Source organism: Oncorhynchus keta, chromosome 19, assembly GCF_023373465.1.
Source record: "Oncorhynchus keta strain PuntledgeMale-10-30-2019 chromosome 19, Oket_V2, whole genome shotgun sequence".
NCBI classification, from domain to species: domain Eukaryota; kingdom Metazoa; phylum Chordata; class Actinopteri; order Salmoniformes; family Salmonidae; genus Oncorhynchus; species Oncorhynchus keta.
Genome location: NC_068439.1, coordinates 73805996 through 73826677, shown reverse-complemented (window position 1 = coordinate 73826677; position 20682 = coordinate 73805996). Strand labels below are relative to the sequence as shown.

Below are 20682 nucleotides of genomic sequence, written 5' to 3'. Positions count from 1 at the left end.
ATAGATTTTGTGTGTTATATAGAACAAATGTAGTGTATTTACAGCTAGATCAATTGAATGTCAGGGTTTTTGTTCATATTGAGACAGAAAACATGCTTCTTTGTTTTCATTCGTCACAGACCACCTGATTTAAAGAAAGTGGACGAGGAATCCAAGACTCCTCAGCCTATTGGGCGGATCGCAGATAGGATCAGCCTTTTTGAGGGGAGAGCGATGGGGGTTGCCAGTCCCAGTAAGACTTACCCCAGGAGTGCAGATGTTTCTCCCACCAGGAAAGTCACAGAACAGCTAAGAACAAATGTAAACAGAGAGCTCAGGTTGCCAGATCAGCGGGAGAAATCGGTGGAACGTGGCGATGCCAGGTCCAGCTCGGCCCCCCCTGTTCGGGAGAAATTAAAAACGATACGGGAGCGGGCGAGGAACTTTGCAGAGGCTCAGAAGGTGGATGATAAAACAATGGTACCCCACAAGTCCTCTAGTATTGCAGGAATAGCTGAAAAGTCTACAGATTCTGCTGTGTCAAAGACAACAAAACAGGACATTCGGGGAAAACTGGCCAGCGGGGAAAAGACTCCTACTCGGAGCACCCCAAAGGCAGAGATAACATTGAAACCAGCGGAGCCAGATACCACCCCAGTAGGGGTCATGCCAGTTCCTAAAGCAGATCAGACAGACTCCAAAACAAAGGACAAAGAGGCTACTGAAACAGTGGAGCTACCAAAGAGACCTACCAATATTGACCTAAATACTTCAGTTAAAGGGGGGAGTAGCTCAGACTCAAGCCAGCTGACACCTCAGGTTGACTCAACCAATGAGGTCAACCCACAATCCAAAGCCAACAGCAGACAAAACTCCAGGTCAAAGAGACGGAAAAGCAAAGGAGGGGAGTCAGCCAATCACCTGAACCCGAGCTGTGACATCAAACAGGAAGTGACAAACACTGAGCAGGAAGTGCTCAACAGCAAACAGGAAGAGGCAGGCACCACAAAGAAAATGGCCACTGCATTTGAGCAGGACGTTAATACAGTTACATCGCCACAATACAGTCAATCTGTAGACGTAAAATCAGATGTTAAAAAAGAGTCTGTTAGTGAAAACAGCCAACAAGTAGTCATTAAAAAGCCAGCAGCCTCAGACAAGCAGATCAAGTCATTGTCAGATGAAAAGGAAAATTCTAACAAACCGTTAAAGGAAAAGATGCAATCACCCACACCTCCAAACGTCAACAAAGACAATAAAATGGCTACCTCTGATCCTATCAGTGTAAGAAAGGGGCCCAATGATCAAACTGTAGACATTATACCCTCACAGAGTTCCAAGGGAGAGAAGGCAGAGGGGGGAAGCTCTGAGACGACCTCTACCATTAAGATAAATCTAAATGTTTCCAAGGACAACAGCGAAACATCCCTGTCTTCACATTTGCCTAAGAATAAACAGACTCTTGTTCAAGACCCCTCTCGTGTGGAGAAAGGCTCACCTGTCCCACACGCTAAAGTCGACAACAGACCAATGCAGCCTGAAAAGAAAGCGGTGGAAATGGTAAAACAGCCTGAGAAAAATACAGATACAAAGTCAGAGAAGGATTTTCCTTCAGGCAGTAGACAATACACCCCTGAGACAGCTGCTACTAAAGCTGTCCCAACCTCTGTAGCTCCTATTAAACCTCCAGCCTCACTGACTCCTACACAGCCTTCTCAGTCAGATAAAACTGCCAGTGTTGTCACTCAGATTGATGAGACAGCGATGGGAAAAAAGAGTGATAAATGTGCAATCGAGCCTCCTAAGGAAGGGTCGTCTACACGTGTGCCTGAGCAGAAAACAAAATCGGATCATCAGGACCCTTTATTAGAAAAGCAGCAAACCAATGTCTCAAAGCAGACCCAGTCTGTAATGTCATCTGAGGCGAAGACAGATAAACCTAGCCACGACACACTGACACACAGAGTGAGGCCTACTCCAGAACCCACCCCCTCAGTGCCTAGCACTACAGTGCCAGTAGTAGAGAAGGACACCTCTGTAAAAACAGAAAGCAAGGCCTCAAAACCTACAGAGGTAGATTCTACTCAGAATCCTTCGGATACCAAAGCCCCAGAAAAGACAAAGGGTCAGGGGGAGAAAGAACTACCTGGGCCAAAGCCGAAGAGCAGTGAGGGGTCAAGTCTGGATGGTGGGAAGGAGAACTCCACTGCTGTAAAAACAGCAAGCAAGGCCTCAAAACCTACAGTGGTAGATTCTACTCAGAATCCTTCGGATACCAAAGCCCCAGAAAGGACAAAGGGTCAGGGGGAGAAAGAACTACCTGGGCCAAAGCCGAAGAGCAGTGAGGGGTCAAGTCTGGATGATGGGAAGGAGAACTCCACTGCTGTAAAAACAGCAAGCAAGGCCTCAAAACCTACAGAGGTAGATTCTACTCAGAATCCTTCGGATACCAAAGCCCCAGAAAAGACAAAGGGTCAGGGGGAGAAAGAACTACCTGGGCCAAAGCCGAAGAGCAGTGAGGGGTCAAGTCTGGATGTTGGGAAGGAGAACTCCACTGCTGTAAAAACAGAAAACAAGGCCTCAAAACCTACAGTGGTAGATTCTACTCAGAATCCTTCGGATACCAAAGCCCCAGAAAGGACAAAGGGTCAGGGGGAGAAAGAACTACCTGGGCCAAAGCCGAAGAGCAGTGAGGGGTCAAGTCTGGATGATGGGAAGGAGAACTCCACTGCTGTAAAAACAGCAAGCAAGGCCTCAAAACCTACAGCGGTAGATTCTGCTCAGATTCCATCGGAGACTAAAGCCCGAGAAAAGACAAAGGGTCAGGGAGAGAAAGAACTACCTGGGCCAAAGCCGAAGAGCAGTGAGGGGCCAAGGCTGGATGTTGGGAAGGAGAACTCCACTGTAAAGACTATAGCCCCAGAGGTAAAAAAGTCAGAGGATGTGAAGGAGGGGAACACTCCAAGCCAATCACAGAGTGAGGACAGAGAAAAGACAGTGATGTTGCCCAATGGAAAGCTAGCAGAGGGAAAATGGGATGCACTTGAACAAAAGTCATCTACTAGTAGTTGTACTACTACTGTGAAAGAAAGGACAACTGATGAAAAGCAAGGAATTGTGGTAACAAATCCTACACTGGTTGGGAATGTCGAGATCCACCCGGTAACACAACTCAAGACAACCAATGAGAAATCAACATTTTTCCCCAGTTCAGGCAAAGTTCCGAAGATACTCTCTTCTACTGAAACCACCAAAAAACAGAGCCCAGTCTCTCCCCAACATCCATCCCTGAATAAGCTCCCCTTACTGGGGGGCGGTGGCAGTGGCTTGCCACTCCAACGCGACACCCCCTCCAGCTGGCTAGACGTGGACCATCGCTTTCCCAAGCCGAAGCTCCTCCGCCCCGCTGAACCCAAGCTCAGCTCATCGGTCAGCGAGAGCAACCTCTTGGACACGTCCGGAGAACTGGACGACGATGACTTCATCGAGAACATAAAACGCCTTGGCGTGCCTTTCTCGTTGCCACCGCGGCAGAACCACCACCACCATCCTCTCAAGCCACCATTCGCAATGCCCGCTATCCGGGAGGACCGCTTCGAGAAGACCTTTGACCCAGAGGAGTTCCAGTTCGGCCTGAGGAGGAAGAGGGAGTTTTCTGTGGAGACGACCCAGAGTCTTCTGCCTAAGCTCCAGAGGAACCAGGTCAAAGGGGAGCTGAAGCCGGCCAGGGCCAGCATCACAGACCGGGACAGGGGCAGCATCCTACTCAAAAGCCTCGACACCCGTTCCAGGCTCCTCTTGGAGAGGGAGAAGACCACCATGGAGGAGGGTGAGGAGAAGAGGAAGGAAGGGGGTGAGGGGGAGGAGAAGGAAGAGGAGGAGGCGAAGGTGGTGAAACCTCGTATGTCACGCTTGGAGGGGAGCTGTATCCTTAGTAGCCTGAACAGCTCCTCCACCCGGGGCAAGAGGCCCGGAATTCAACTCCAGATGGACACCACTCCGGGTGGGGAGGTGTCTCCCACTGAGGCCCCTCACCTCCAGCCCAGCCCTTCACCAGTCACTAAGCCATCCCAGACCAACCCCCCTTTCTCTGGGGAGCTCAGACAGGCATTGGCCAAACAGCCCAGCCCTCCACCACCAGTCCCCCAGACTTCCCCCACTTCCTCTGGGGAGGCTACCATCCAAAGTCGTAACCTGGGGAACAGGCCCTCTGCCCAGACTGCTGTGGTCAGTGACTCAGCTTCTCCGTTCCCGTCCTTTAACGACATCAAGCTGCCGGAGTATTTAGAGAAGTACCTTCCTCTCCGAGAGCCTGCTGGGAAACTAGAGCTGAGCACAGGGCAGGAACTGCTCAACTCAGAGGTAGGTTTTCGACAACTCCCAATTCTCTTGAGTAGTGCTTGCATCCCACACCACATGTTGAATCTAGCACTTTGAACATCTCAATGGTAGTGTTTCTCAAACCTCTCTTTGAGAATCCCAAGTCATGTTACGTATTTGTTCTATTCCAGTACCAACACACCTGATACTCTAATCCAATGCTTAATGAATAGATGACCATTCAGATGTGCGGGTACTGGCAGGTGTTTTGGGTAACACTGCCATTGAGATGTTTGAAAGCTATAGAGTGTGTGATCAATCTTGATTGAATGGTGTGAAATGCAAGCAGTCTACTCCCGAGTGGCGCAGCAGTCTAAGGCTCTGCATCTCAGTGCAAGAGGTGTCACTGCAGTCTCTGGTTCGAATCCAGGCTGCAGCACATCCGGCTGTGCTTAGGAGTCCCATAGGGTGGCACACAATTGGCCCAACGTCGTCTGGGTTTGGCTTTCCTGTTGGATTTCCTGTTGATTAGAAGAACATTATCATAGAACGCAGACACTCTGTTCTGTGTTTAAACATGTTATCCTATTTCAGTAATTGCTTTTGTATTTCCGTAGGTTTTTACGGGGAGGGTAGCATGTCTTACTGCCTCACACACGGATCCTTATCTGATGGGTATTTAATGGTTATTGTTTGCTTATATCAGGTTATTGGAGGGATGAAGTCACTTGAAGGAGGTGGTAGAGGAGACTTGAATATCAGGCCTGGACTCCTAATGCTGGATGGAAGACCGAATCTTCCTCTGGTTCCTCCATCCTCCCTACTCGAGGCCATGGCCCCTCTGGCTGGCCCACTAGGGACTCGTACTGACCATGTAAGTGTGTGTGGGAGAAGGGGATGGATGGATGGGTGGGTTGGCGGGTTACACGTGTGTAATATTCATTAAGTATTATGGATAAAACAGTTATATTAATTGACTTAAACATGTCTCATAATAGTCAATAAAACAAACCATAGTCAAACCATGAGTCAGAAAGGCCTGACCCACAAACAAGTACACAGTACGCAGAACACAGTCTTAGAAAAGAAAACTATCTAGAGCCTTAAAGGGTTCTTGGCTGTCCCCATAGGAGAACCCTTTAAATAATACTTTTGGGTTCCATGTAGAACCCTTTGTACTGGAAGCAAAAACGGTTCTACCTGGAACCAAAAATGTCTCTACTCTGGGGACAGCTGAAGAACCCTTTTGGAACCCTTTTTTCTAAGAGTGGACAGTACACAGTACACAACATTAACTTAAACACTGATAAGCAGCTCTGGAACCTGGATTTTATGACATTGAAGATAACCATCTAGAATGTCATGATAATTGCAGTATTCATGTGATTTTGGTGTTACAGAGAGAGGATGTGAATGGATTCCATAGGCGACCAGGAAAGGTAGGCACAGCTTCAAACAGATATTTCCAAAGAACCAGGATAGAATTGAAACTGAATGGAAGGAGAAGCTGTTATTTGTGTCCCAAATGGCACCCTATGCCCTATGTAGTGCCGTACTTTTGACCAGGACCCATAGGACTATACAGAGTAGGGTGCCATTTGGGACTCTACCATTGTGTTATTGAAGACATCTGTTTCATATGGTTTCACATCAAGGGAAAATGGTGTTGTTTGAGAAAGGAGCAGATCTACAGCTGGATATGTTTAAGAACAAGCTATTCTGTACTGCCAAGAGTCATTTAAACTCTGTGGTAAAGCATTGCATTGTGGAATCTCAGGGGGTGGGGATGGAAGGCAGGCAGTTAAACATATACTTTATTTTCTTTATGCTGTTTCAGTAACTGTAGGTTTGCATGCAAGTGATAAGGTGGCATCCCAAATGACACTTTGTTCCATATACAGTGTACTGCTTTTGACAAGAGCTCGATGGCCAAAAGCAGTCACTATAAAGGGAATATGCTGCCTTTTGGGATGTTATATCGTGAGGTTATATAATGCTTGAAGATGAGAATTACAAGTGAATGGAATGAAACATCCTAACAAACTTTCATGATAGCTCTGCCAACTTAGTCATATGATGAGTCACCCGATGAGTCATACAATGTGATGGAATATCGACATCAGATTCAGAGAGGGAGAGTTAATGTACTTCCTTTTCTTGATGTCTTGATTAAAAGACAGTTTGTTTTGGTAGTCGGATAAATGGAAGTTTACTTCTTCAAAAACATATACATTCTTTTTTTAAACTAACACATTTCAAAATGAGGCAGTGACAGCATTTATTTTTCTGTTGATATTTTGAAATGACACATGGTGTTTCCATGGTGATGTTTGAGCATTTCCTTCTCTCTTTATGCTTTCTTCAAGAAAATAAAACCCACAGTGCACCTTGCCAGTGTAACTTTAGTTTATTAAGCTTACGTTCTCTCTGCCTTCGTCAGAGCTGCTCATGACATCTTTTTCTCTTGATGTTTTGAAATGACAAAATGGCTTCCCTGTTCCTATGATTTAGATGGTGTTGTTTGAGCATGATCAGTTTAGCGGCCAGACTTATGAAGTCTTCAGAGACGTGGTGGATGCCACCCAGCTCCAACTGTCTCCTAGGATTTCTGTGAAGGTGTTGAGAGGATGGTGAGTCATACAGCCAAACTGGCTTTTATATCCTACAGAGTAAATGTTCTGTTTTCAAAGTTCAAGCAAGGTCTGGAATAGGAATATCCAGTTAACAGAAAAAATACACAGCTTTGTATGCTCTGTCTGGCGTCTGTAGAAAGCATATTTACATAACATGTAGCATAGTACTTCCTTGGCAGAGAATATCTGGCATGCCAAGCTGAGTTATTCGATGGTTTCAAATACCATCCCATCCTATGACTCATGTCAGGAAATACCAAAGCGTGATAACAATTATATTGGAGTGTTTATCATTCATATTACTTCATTTTATTGAATCAACCACCTAAAGTTATTGTCCTACATGATACTGGGACATGCACAAACAATAAACTAGTCCAAAGTCAAGGGGCCTGGGTACCAGTCCTTACACTCCTTGTCATGTAAAACATGGGGTACAAGGAGTGGAATGTTAGCCAAGCAGGTTCAGGATTTCAGGCAGCAGAAAGAGTTAAACGTGAAGTGTAAAAGAGAATTTCCAGGTGAAATTAAGATGAGCGGTCTCTGATAGTCAATAAAAAAATGCATCTGGATTAATTCAAGTTGCAACAGAAAGACCTCCAGCAAGAGCACAGAAAAAGTCTAATGGCCTAAATAAAAAAAATTGTATTTATTACATCCGCCAAATACAACAGGTGTAGACTTTACAGTGAAATGCCTATGAACCTTTCCCAACAATGCAGAGTTTAAAAAAAATGTATACAAAATAAAATAACTAACACGAGGAATAAAATAAAATAGACAAGAATGGAGTTATATACAGGGAGTAACAGTACCAGATCAATGTGTAGAGGTACGAGGTACAGTGCCTTCGGAAACTATTCAGACCCCTTGATTTTTTCCACATTTTGTTAGGTTACAGCCTTATTCTAAAATTGATTAAATTGTTGTTTTTCTCATCTATTTCTCATCTATCTACACACACTACTCCATAATGACAAAGCCAAACTGTTTTTTTAATATATTTGCTAATTTATTTAAAATAAAGAACTGAAATATCACATTTACAGAAGTATTCAGACACTTTACTCAGTACTTTGTTTAAGCACCTTTGACAGCGATTACAGCCCTGTGTCTTCTTGGGTATGACGCTACAAGCTTGGCACACCTGTATTTGGGGAGTTTCTCCCATTCTCTGCAGATCCTCTCAAGCTCTGTCAGGTTGGATGGGGAGGGTCGCTGCACAGCTATTTTCAAGTCTCGTCAGACATGTTTCGATCACGTTCAAGTCTGGGCTCTGGCTGGGCCACTCAAGGACATTCAGAGACTTGTCCCGAAGCCATTGAAGGTTGCATTACCGTGGTTGTGTGCTTAGGGTCTTTGTCCTGTTGGAAGGTCAACCTTCACCCCACTCTGAGGTCCTGAGTGCTCTGGAGCAGGTTTTCATCAAGGATCTCTCTGCACTTTACGCTGTTCACCTTTGCCTCGATCTTGACTAGTCTTACAGTCCCTGCCGCTGAAAAAACTCCTCACAGCATGATGCTGCCACCACCATGCTTCACCGTAGGGATGGTGTCAGGTTTCCTCCAGACGTGACGCTTGGCATTCAGGCCAAAGAGTTCAATCTTGGTTTCATCAGACCAGAGAACCTTTTGTCAAACTCCAAGCGGGCTGTCATGTGCCTTTTACTGAGGAGGGGCTTCCATCTGGCCACTCTACCTTAAAGGCCTGATTGGTGGAGTGCTGCAGAAATGATGGAGTTAAGAATGATGGAGTGTTCTTGGGGACCTGCAATGCTGCAGAAATGTTTTGGTACCCTTCCCCAGATCTGTGCCTCACAACAATCCTGTCTCAGAGCTCTACGGACAATTCATTTGATCTCATGGCTTGGTTTTTGCTCTGACATGCACTGTCAACTGTAGGACCTTATATAGACGGGTGTGTGCCTTTGCAAATCATGTCCAATCAAATTAATTTACCACAGGTGGACTGCAATCAAGTTGTAGAAACAATTAAGGATGATCAATGGAAACAGGACACACCTGAGCTCAATTTTGAGTCTCACAGCAAAGGGTCTGAAAACATATGTAAATAAGGTATTTCTGGTTTTTAGTTTGAATACATTTGCAAACATTTCTGAAAACCTGTTTCTGCTTTGTCACTATGCGGTATTGTGTGTAGATTGCTGAGGATTTATTTATTTATTTAATCCATTTTAGAATAAGGCTGTAACGTAACAAAATGTGGAAAAAATAAATGGGTCTGAATCCTTTCCGAAGGCACTGTATGTGCGCTCCCGAGTGGCGCAGTGATCGAAGACACTGTATGTGTGCTCCCGAGTGGCGCAGTGATCGAAGGCACTGTATGTGCGCTCCCGAGTGGCGCAGTGATCGAAGACACTGTATGTGCGCTCCCGAGTGGTGCAGTGATCGAAGACACTGTATGTGCGCTCCCGAGTGGTGCAGTGATCGAAGACACTGTATGTGCGCTCCCGAGTGGGGCAGTGATCGAAGACACTGTATGTGCGCTCCCGAGTGGCGCAGTGATCGAAGACACTGTATGTGCGCTCCCGAGTGGTGCAGTGATCGAAGACACTGTATGTGCGCTCCCGAGTGGTGCAGTGATCGAAGACACTGTATGTGCGCTCCCGAGTGGCGCAGTGATCGAAGACACTGTATGTGCGCTCCCGAGTGGTGCAGTGATCGAAGACACTGTATGTGCGCTCCCAGTGGCGCAGTGATCGAAGACACTGTATGTGCGCTCCCGAGTGGCGCAGTGATCGAAGACACTGTATGTGCGCTCCCGAGTGGTGCAGTGATTGAAGACACTGTATGTGCGCTCCCGAGTGGCGCAGTGATCGAAGACACTGTATGTGCGCTCCCGAGTGGCGCAGTGATCGAAGACACTGTATGTGCGCTCCCGAGTGGTGCAGTGATCGAAGACACTGTATGTGCGCTCCCGAGTGGTGCAGTGATCGAAGACACTGTATGTGCTCTCCCGAGTGGTGCAGTGATCGAAGACACTGTATGTGCGCTCCCGAGTGGCGCAGTGATCGAAGACACTGTATGTGCGCTCCCGAGTGGCGCAGTGATCGAAGACACTGTATGTGTGCTCCCGAGTGGTGCAGTGATCGAAGACACTGTATGTGCGCTCCCGAGTGGCGCAGTGATCGAAGACACTGTATGTGCGCTCCCGAGTGGTGCAGTGATCGAAGACACTGTATGTGCGCTCCCGAGTGGTGCAGTGATCGAAGACACTGTATGTGCGCTCCCGAGTGGCGCAGTGATCGAAGACACTGTATGTGCGCTCCCGAGTGGTGCAGTGATCGAAGACACTGTATGTGCGCTCCCGAGTGGCGCAGTGATCGAAGACACTGCATCTCAGTGCAAGAGAGTCACTGCAGTACCTGGTTTGAATCCAGGCTGCATCACATCCAGCTGTGATTGGGAGTCCCATAGGGTGGCGCACAATTGACCCAGCGTCATCCAGGGTAGGCCATCTTTGTAAATAAGAATTTGTTTTTAACTGACTTGCCTAGTTAAATAAAGGTTAAATAAATAAAATATATATATACATGAAGGCAGGATAAAGTGACCTAGATATCAGGATAGATAATAATAATAAGAGTCAAATTTAGAAAAGAACAGAGTAGCAGTGCCAAAGTGTGGGAGTGCCAATGTAGTGTGTGTGAATGATATGGTGTGTATATATAGTCTAGTGAGTGTGTGTAGGATCAGCGTATTAGTTTACTATTTAGCAGTGGCTTGGGGGAAGAAGCTGTCGATGCTGCCGATGCTCCGGTACCATTTTCTGGACGGTAGCAGAGTGAACAGTCTATGGCTTGTGTAGCTGGAGTCTTTGGCAATTTTTCGGCCATTCCTCTAACATCGCCTGATATAAAGATCCTGGGTGGCACGGAGCTCGGCCCCAGTGATGCACTGGGCTGTCCGCATCACCCTTTGTAGTGCTTTGCGGTCAAGGGCGGTGCAATTGCCATACCAACCGGTGATGCAGCCAGTCAAGATGCTCTCGATGGTGCAGCTGTAGAACCTTTTGAGGATCTGAGGGCCCATTCCAAATCTTTTCAGCCTCCTGAGAGGGAAGAGGCGCTGCCGTGTCTTCTTTACGACTTTGCAGGTGTGTGTGGACCCTGTTAAGTCCTTAGTGATGTTGACGCCAAGGAACTTAAAGCTCTTGACCTGCCCCACAACAGCCCTGGTTTCTTTGTATGTTTTTTTTTTACCTTTCTTTTTCTTTTCTTTTTTACCTTTATTTAACAAGGCAAGTCAGTTAAGAACACATTCTTATTTACAATGACTGCCAATCAAAAAGCTAAATTGCCTAGTTGTGGATTGTGTGTAGCCCAATCACGAGGCATGCCTACAGTCAGGAACATGCTGCAAACCTGTCAGTGAACAGCATAAAGCCAAAACAAGCCTTTCACAATATTTCAAATACAATTGCTGGAAAATACAGCTTGGAAAGCAAAGGGATCCCACTGAAAAAAATACTAATCTGTCTGTAGGCTACCATGTTATCAGCTTCCATATAGGCCTATTGAGCGAACAGCATTGTTTTACCAAGTGAATTAAGAGAGAAAAGCTTTTGGCACGAGCGTATCGGCCGTCGCCGGTGAGCGAGCTGAGCATCATTGGGTGAGTCAGTGAAACTAGAAAGCTTTTTTAGGACTAGAATTTCCTCCTTCCCCCTTTCCTCCATACATGTACACACACCTAGGCCTAGGCCAATGATGGATTGAAGTCAAGGTCGTTTTTATTCATCTCAGTTTGTCAGTGTCAAAGTAGCCTATCATTTCGATCATTTGTGAGGTATTCTAAAATGAAATAGAATTGCATGAAATGCATTTATAAGGGCCACTTAGGCTATTAAAAAAAGGGCCACTTAGGCTATAAAAAAAATCCTCATTGTGTGCAACTCCTGCAAGCACCTCTACTGATCTATGCCAGTACACAAAAGCAAGATAATGCATGCAATGCTTTGTTACAAAGGAGTTTTTTTTTTCATGCTTTCTGGTACCTCAGATCACCCCGGGTAACCCCCCTCTCTGGCTCACTTTTTGTTCCGGCACCTCCAAATGTACAATTAAGCACTGGTTAGGATTAATTCTTATAGTCACTGTGGGGACGACATTGTCTATGTACTTATTGATGAAGCCTGTGACTGTTGTGGTATCCTCAATGTCCTGGAACATATCCCAGTCTGTACTAGCAAAACAGTCTTGTAGCCTCGCGTCTGCTTCATCCCACCACTTCTGTAATGAGCATATCACTGGTTCTTCCCATTTGAGCTTTCGTTTGTAAACAGGAAGCTGGAGAATTGAGTCATGGTCAGATTTGCCAAAGGGAGGACGAGAGAGTGCCTTGTATGCATTTCTGCAGTTAGAATAAAGGAGGTTTACATAGCCACTATCAGGAACAACTGTTCTGTCGACAATGTCATTAAATCTTGTAGGAACCTCCAAATAAGGCACAGTGGTCTTGGTAACTAGCCGTACAGATTAGAGGTCGACCGATTATGATTTTTCAACACCGATACCGATTATTGGAGGACCAAAAAAGCCGATACCGATTAATCGGTCGAGAGGCAGGTCGTTATTGCTTGGACTAGTTAACTGTAAGGTTGCAAGATTTGATCCCCCGAGCTGACAAGGTGAAAATCTGTCTTCCTGCCCGTGAACGAGACAGTTAACCCACCGTTCCAATGCCGTCATTGAAAATAAGAATGTGTTCTTAACTGACTTGCCTCGTTAAATAAAGATTGAATAAAGGTGTAAAAAAAAAAAAAAAACAGAGCCCAAAAATACCGATTTCCTATTGTTGTGAAAACTTGAAATCGGCCATTCCGATGAATCGGTCGACCTCTAGTACAGATTACATTAATTATCACATCAGCACTTATAACAGGTCAAAGGTCTGCTTAAGAGGTATACACAACATCATCTGCAATTACATTTAATTACAGATGCAATTATAGACTTGCTTACCAAACATGGATTTTAGTCATGGAATACCTGGTTAACTCCGGTTTCCCCTCTCCAGGGGAATGCCTCTCTCAGCGTCTCCCCACTCACACGAATATGTTTAATGCAGATCATCCATAATCAATGCAACACTAATCAAATACATGTAAAATAATACATCAATTAAGAGAAAGAGATAATCATATTGTTCAAATTATTATATTTCTATGATTCATATTTTATGTGTTTGTTTACCTGCTCCTATCTGTCTTTGCAGCTGGGTGCTTTACGAGAGTCCTGGGTTCGAGGGACGTTCCATTGCCCTAGAGGAGGGGCCTATTGAGCTAACCAATGTCTGGGCAGATGCAGGGCCACCAGGTTCACACCCCCGTGTCGACATACCAATGGTCATCGGCTCCATCCGACTGGCTGTATGGGTGAGTGTCCACTCTGCTGTAAATGTTGCTACATAGAGAGACACAGCGTAACATATCATGAGCCTTATAATAAGACATAATAATCAACGAGGGGCAGGGTTGCCATGTTTGCCGATTTCCACCAGTTGGGTTACTTTGAAAACGTTGTCGCTGGTGAAAATGTATTGGTCGTGGGTGGCAGGTTTTTTGGACTACTTCTAATTGCACTGCGGCCGCCATGGCATTTCTCTCAAATAAATGTACAGTATATTTCACTGCATTTGACCCATGCTCAGTTCTAGGGTCTGGAGCGCAGCGTGGGTGTAAATTTGAATTGGCAGTTATGGAACTCCCTGGTGTGCTTCTGTTATGGGAAAATGTGTGGAGAATGATAGGGTACATCTGCATCTGTTGGCCATCGAGTAGGCTATTAATTTCTATGCCATTCTAGGCTACTGTAGCCTACCATTTGATACAATAAATATGTTGAACCTACGATATCGCTGGAGTCGTTGCAAATCAATTTGTGCCACTTGTGCAGCCTACCTGGAGCTGGCAAACAGATTTAATAAATAGCCTATAACTCTGTTGTTGTAGCCGTGTGTTATTATGAAATTATTAATGGCCATGTCAGTTAATTACATTTGAATTCATCAATTGTGATCATGGTCACAGCCTATCACAAATGTATCATTCTCCAGAGTGTGCGGCTCTCTTTTATTTTCAAGTTCCTACTCCGCTAGCCAGCACCTCGTCTTAATAGGTGTGCGTTTATTTTTCTTCTAGATCGCAATATATAGGCTACCTAGATCTCGCTCAGCAAAACATGGCAAAGTTGATTTGCAATTCTAAACACATAGCAGTCAAATCGACATACATTGATGGAAAATGATCTGGAAAGTTTGATACGGGCCATTTATATTTTCTCTTGTGACATATTCTTAAACTGGCAATAAGTAATATTTTGATGGAAACCAAATTTTCCTTCGTAGCCTACATCCTTAAAAATTACTTCTATATTCCTTCTTAATTCACTTGATAACGTTATGGGTAAAAGGTTTATTGGATAAATGTGGCAACTCCTCTCTTGCTGCGCGGCTAGTTTTCAGGCCTTGTGCACGGGTTTTCCGAGGTCATTGGTTAGAAATGTAGCTAGACCTGGCAACCCTGACGAGGGGCTTTGCGTTCTGTTAAATATAATGCACGATATGAAAGGTGTGCCACAACGCACAGCAGACTGCCACTGACCGTCGACTGAGTTGCATTATTTTCCACAGAAGGCCTGAGTTGATTATTCTGCTTATCCCACGGTTATAATATAACCCATTTGCAGCTAGAAATGTGTTAATCTGGTTATAGAAATGTGTTAAACATCCATTGAAGTACCTAGCAAGCTTAACTTTACTAGATAGCTACATTAGTTGTTTTGGTAACCAAACAAATAGACTTAGCTTAGCTAACCACAATGTTTGTCCTCCTAGCTTGCTATTATGAAAATCGAATTCAACAATGCCAATGATGTTTTCAATTCACAGTTTTATTTCAAAAGCAACTCAAACATAGAACATGTTAGAATGAACCTCATAGCTGTTGGTTATTGCCGTGCATTACTTAAGTGATAATGCTGGAAAAGCCGGTGTTTGGAGGATATATTGGCACACCAGTGTTATTAAGTCGACGGCCGGCAAACCGTGCCAATATATCCTCCAAACACCGGCTTCGAGGGCATTATCACTTTTATACAACGGGTTACCAACATATTCAAATAATGATTGATTCATTTATTCATACTATTTCATTCTTCCAAGAGATATAGTGCCGACACAAATCTAAGGTTGCTACCAAAATCGGCTGATCAGAGACTTGACCCAGTTGTTAAGTCTTGCAATCTTCTTATTGCTAGCTAGCCAACTACGGCTAACTTACTGTCACGTCAAACAGTGCAGCCAGAATAACAGAAAAATAGCTGCATTTGTTTAAGCTGTTTTCTGGTGACATTCATTTGGATACATCCATAACAATGAGATAATGATGCACAATTTCACCTGGCGTAGGAAATGTGGTCTCTCGTCAGGACACTGTTGTTCAAGGGAGCTAGCCGTGTGGCTCAGTTGGTAGAGCATGGCACAGGCAACGCCAGAGGTGTGAGTTCGGGTCCAAAGGGGGAACAGTAGGAATGAAGATGTATGCACTCACTACTTGTAAGTTGCGATAAGTGCGTCTGCTAAATGTAAACACAGCTAACACAATCACTTCAAACTGCAGCTGAACACACAGTAAACTAGCTGTGTTTAATTTGACCTGTTTTCTATTGACATTACTTTGTATGTGTCCATAAAAATGATGCCAGTAGATTCATGATTTTGACTGGCTGAAAAAAGCTTGCCTGCCTGTCTGTCTCATCCCGACTCCCAACACGCTCATTACTATGGGACAGCTGGAGACCAAATTTCAATATTGAAACAATGTTGCAAATTTCAGAGAGACAGGCAGCAAGGTTTATACAAATCACCGCTGTTGAAATGGGAGATAATGTCTAGATGCTTTTTATAGCAGAGATCAAGTTTATAAATTGCCTGGCTGGGCTGATGAGACAGTGGATTGCGCAGAGAGATTATAACAGATTAAACAGGCATTTCAACGTCTTTTGCCGGTGGTAATTTGGGGAATAGACACCTTCTGGAATGCAGTTTTAACCAATCAGTATCCAGGATTACACCCACCCATTGTATAAAGAGAAACATAATGCACACTCTAGAATGCCCTTTAAAGGTCATTAGAAATGAGTATTCAACAATGCTGTGGTATAAATGCTTATATAAAGCATTATATCTGTCAGTTTTAAATAAAGTGTTACCACAATGCAATCAATCACAATTCTCCCTCCACATTATGGTGACTGTTCCTGGGTTTGTGTTCCCCTCTGTAGGACTACAGCATTCCCCATATTGACTTGTTCACTGAGCCAGAGGGCCACGGCAGGTTAGCACCGTACCATGACGACACAGTAGAGATCAGCTCCTTCGGTATCCCACAGAACACAGCTTCCATCAAAGTCAACTCTGGAGTGTAAGTGTATCTAATGGTTGTTGTATTTACATGGTACCTCTTCAGTCCACTCTAGGGCAGGGTATTCCAAACCCTTTCCTGTGACCCGTCCTGGGTGCCCGTTGTGGTTTTTGCCCTAGCACTACACAGATAACCAAATCATCATCGAGCTTTGATTATGTGAATCAACTGTGTATTGCTAGGGCAAAAACCACAACGTGGGGGCCTCAGGACCGAGCTTTTGGAAACCCTGCTCTTGGGTGTAGGTGCATCTTTGCTCTTCCTAAAATGCTACATATAAATGTCTATGGTGTAGTGGTTCAGTGGATCAGTCCACTCTGTGTAAGTGCATCTTTGCTCCTCATAAATCAGGGGTGGTCAAACTATGGCCCACGGGACGGACAGTTTTCGGTCTAAAGCAGTGCACTAAATAGGGAATAGGGTGTCATTTGGTATGCTGCCTTATTACTCTTGCGTGCAGATATTTAGTTACTGAAACATCCGGCATACATCTTTCATTTATTTTTATTTATTATTTGAAAGAAGAAAAAAAATCCAGGACACGCTTGAACGTCTGAAACTAGATTAAAAAGTATGTATAAATTATAATGGACCTTTATATTTTCAAACAACTTCCCTTTTCCTAGCCCCCAAATTAATTTTGACAAACAAATTGGTAGAAATAAATCTACGGCCCTGTTGATTTTCGAAATCTTGATGTGGCTCTCAAGACAAAAAGTTAGCCCACCCCTGTCCTAAATGTCTATGGTACCTTTTTTATCCACTGTGGGTTGTCAGTGTGTGTAGTCCTCCTGAACAGTACCTCTAGATGTCTATGGTACCTCTTTAGTTTGTTTAGTATGCTGCTTGGCTCTTGTTGTAAAACCTCCTCAGCAACAAGGCATTCTCCTCATGGTTCTTCTAATGAAATCTGGGTAGGCAGTGGGAGATCAGCATTACATACTGCCGTGCAATACAACTCTTGCTATTGTAGAGAATTCAATTACTGTTTCAGTTGGAGATAATGACATTTCGGGGGCCTTGAGCGACCAGGCAATCCTAATTCTCTACGTTAATTATTTCATCGCTTCTGGCTGCTACTGAACCAAACCTGGGTCATGTTCATTAGGTTCCAATGGTAATAAAACTGATTGAACCAGGGAGGGACAACAAGAAATGCTGATCTTTGTTTTCCTTTCTGGGGTGTGCCCTAATGAACCTGATCCTGAGTTCAAATATAATTTGTTTACTCTTAAAACTAAGCCTGCTCAGAGTGCCAGATCAGATAAGCTTCTCTTTTTATTTTTGTATTTCAAAGAATTTGGATTGAAGAAGAGTCAGGAAATGATTAAATCCGTGTTTCCCAAACCTGGTCCTGGGAACCCAAGGGGGGTACACATTTTTGTTTTTGTCCCAGCACTAACACATGCTTCTAATCAAAGGCGTAAGTTGATTAGTTGAATCATGTGTGTTAGTGTTAATTGCAAAAACCAAAATGTACACCCCTTTCAGTCCAGGATTGGGAAATACTGGATTAAATAATGATGGGCATGTTGATGTTTTTGAATGAGGCATTCGTTTTAATGTGGCTTGCATGTGAGAGAAAGAGAGGTATAGAGAGAAAAAAGGAAAGAAAGAATCTGGCAAAGATTTCAAAGGTTATTTTTCCCACGTGAGAGGTACCTTTCAGAACATTGTGTGCCCTGGCTTCTAGCTGAAATACACCACAATAGACAATAGCCCATTTCCCTCTTCGTTGCCAAACTGCGACTAAAGACGGTTTACTTAGGCACGTGAGATCGAAAAGTCCCCTTTCAGGAATAATTTATTTTCTGTGCCCGACCATCCCGGACATTCTTACTGGAGGCAGTTGAAATTAGAGTTGAATACTTGTGGCTGTCAAAGAAGTGATCATCTAGCCTCAGACCAATGATACAGTACATCATGGCACCAGACTGAATGGATGAGCACAGCGTTCAGTCTAGTTGAACCAGGCTAGTAATCAACTCAACACCAATGTTATTCCCTGAATACTTTGGCCTGTGTTTCCTTAGCAACTCTCCCTGCGGTTCTTTTTCTGACTCACACACAGAATATCTGAGTACTGTACAGTCTTTCTTTCCTTAGCCTCACTCAAGGTAATCTAGCCATGTACAGAACTGGGGGTAAAAGAAGCTGGCACAGCATTGGATGGAGAATAGAGTTTATCTGTAAATCTATCACTGATGTTTTATGTGTGATACACAGGCATAATATGAACCAGGATTGGCATCAATAACTTAACATTTCAGTTTAATCAATTCAGGCGATGAATGGAAATTGAATCCATTATTTCAAAATTGCCCATTATTTGAATCTAATCTCAGTTCACCTGTGGACCGATTTAAATTTAAGAGAATTTGGACATTCATGTAAATCATTTATTGATTAGGGGCGGCAGGGTAGCCTAGTGGTTAGAGCGTTGGACTAGTAACCGGAAGGTTGCAAGTTCAAAGCCCCGAGTTGACAAGGTACAAATCTGTCATTCTGCCCCTGAACAGGCAGTTAACGCACTGTTCCTAGGCTGTCATTACCAATAAGAATTGATTCTTAACTGACTTGCCTAGTTAAATAAAGGTAAAATAAATTGATGTAAACACTGATCTCAAGTCTGGATTAGCCTGCTGCTGAATTGGAATGGGAGGTACCCTGCTTGGAAGAACAGATCCATTGGTGTGTACATAATGTTTAGGGATTCCTGTTCCTCCCCAACACAGGTGGTTGGTGTTCAGTGACCCAGGATTCCAGGGCCTCCTGGCGGTGTTGGAGAAAGGGGAGTACCCCTATCCCGAGGCCTGGGGGTTCAACACACCCTTCATCGGATCCCTCAGACCCCTCAAAATGGTGGGTGCTACAGTATCTCTCAATAACAGTTGTAGGATCTTAATTTGATTACTCTTTTGTTGCTGAGAATGCAGTAGGAAATGCAAACTTGTAGTGTATTCAAGGTTTCAAAAGGTTTGCTTTGATTTTCTTTAACCAAAAAAAGGTATCAACCCCTACAACAAATGGCCATGAATTATAATCCACATTCTGTATCCTTTTACTGCAGGATTCATTTCCTGCTGTAACAAACTGGCTCAAATTAATATCCTACATATGTACTGCACATTAAATACATGGATTAAACTACATGTCCATAAAATACAACGGAAGCAAGAAGCACGATGAACAACAAACAAGGCTTGTGTTCATTTACAATTTATCTTTTTGTTTTATTCTTTCTCCTAACCTTTGTTTTACCTTTTTTTCTGTTTTCAATGTTTAATTACCTTTTGAAGAAAAAACAGGTGCCAATGACTAGCAAATCATTTCCAAGGCAGAAGAACAGTACATGCAAAGGATGAACTAATCTATAAAAGTATATCTTTATTTTTGGAATAATCTTCTCGTTTAGCCACATTTTAGCTTTTATTGAATTGTGGAAATGTGTCTAAAGTATATATCTTTATGAACATGTATCTTCATGGACATGTAGTTTAACCCATGTATTTTATGGACATGTGATAAGATTAATGTGCAAATAGTCATGACTGACTAGTGAGTGAGCTGTTGGCCAACAAGCATTCAAAATTGGATAGTGACTAGTGAGCAATTGTCAAGTGTTCTAATGACATTTTTCCTCGTCTTTCTATGTCCTATACAACTCTACATGAAGGTTATTAAGTTCACTGTTGTACCAAATGACTGAAATGACTCAGACGCAGAGACAGAATGCACTCATTCAATCTGAATGAGGCTTGTCCAGGCTCTGGGCAGTGCAATCTCTCACTATATCTCCTATCTCCTATCTGTCTCCATCAGTTCTATATCTCCTATCTGTCTCCATCAGTTCTATATCTCCTATCTGTCTCCATCAGTTCTATATCTCCTATCGGTCTCCATCAGCGTCTCAGTTCATAATGCTATGTGCGTAAATGGCAGAATTTGCATACTGCTGACTCCCACCTCGATGTTGTGTGCTTTTTTAATTAGTGGACTATAGTGCTGTTGTGATTGATTATCTCTGTTTGTTACAGGGTGCCTTCAAGGTGGAGAATCCTAATGAAGTCAAGGTACGCCATTACTTTACCATTACATTCTGTTTCACGTTCGTCCTCAAGTTGTCCCGGGTTCAAATAGTATTTGTGTTCATTCAAATACTTTAGCTTCGTTTGATTTCCTGGCACAATTGAGCCAATACAATAGTCCCAAAAGGACAAACCCTTCTGGCACCCCAGACAGGCTCAATCAAATGTTTAAATAATTTAAAACCTTTTTTATAATTTCACATACTATTTTAGCATGT

At 43.8% G+C, this 20682-nt stretch overlaps 1 protein-coding gene across 2 annotated transcripts in view; it reads left to right on the top strand.

Moving 5' to 3' along the window:
• Positions 1–20682, top strand: part of LOC118397898 (beta/gamma crystallin domain-containing protein 1-like) — a 45809-nt gene that overhangs the window by 7146 nt on the left and 17981 nt on the right. For both annotated transcript variants that reach the window (XM_052471292.1, XM_052471291.1), the window contains 8 exons: positions 120–4341; positions 5006–5173; positions 5700–5738; positions 6811–6929; positions 13169–13328; positions 16237–16376; positions 19112–19238; positions 20414–20449. In XM_052471292.1, coding sequence (XP_052327252.1) covers positions 120–4341; positions 5006–5173; positions 5700–5738; positions 6811–6929; positions 13169–13328; positions 16237–16376; positions 19112–19238; positions 20414–20449 — 5011 coding nt within the window. The remainder of the gene's footprint in view (positions 1–119; positions 4342–5005; positions 5174–5699; positions 5739–6810; positions 6930–13168; positions 13329–16236; positions 16377–19111; positions 19239–20413; positions 20450–20682) is intronic.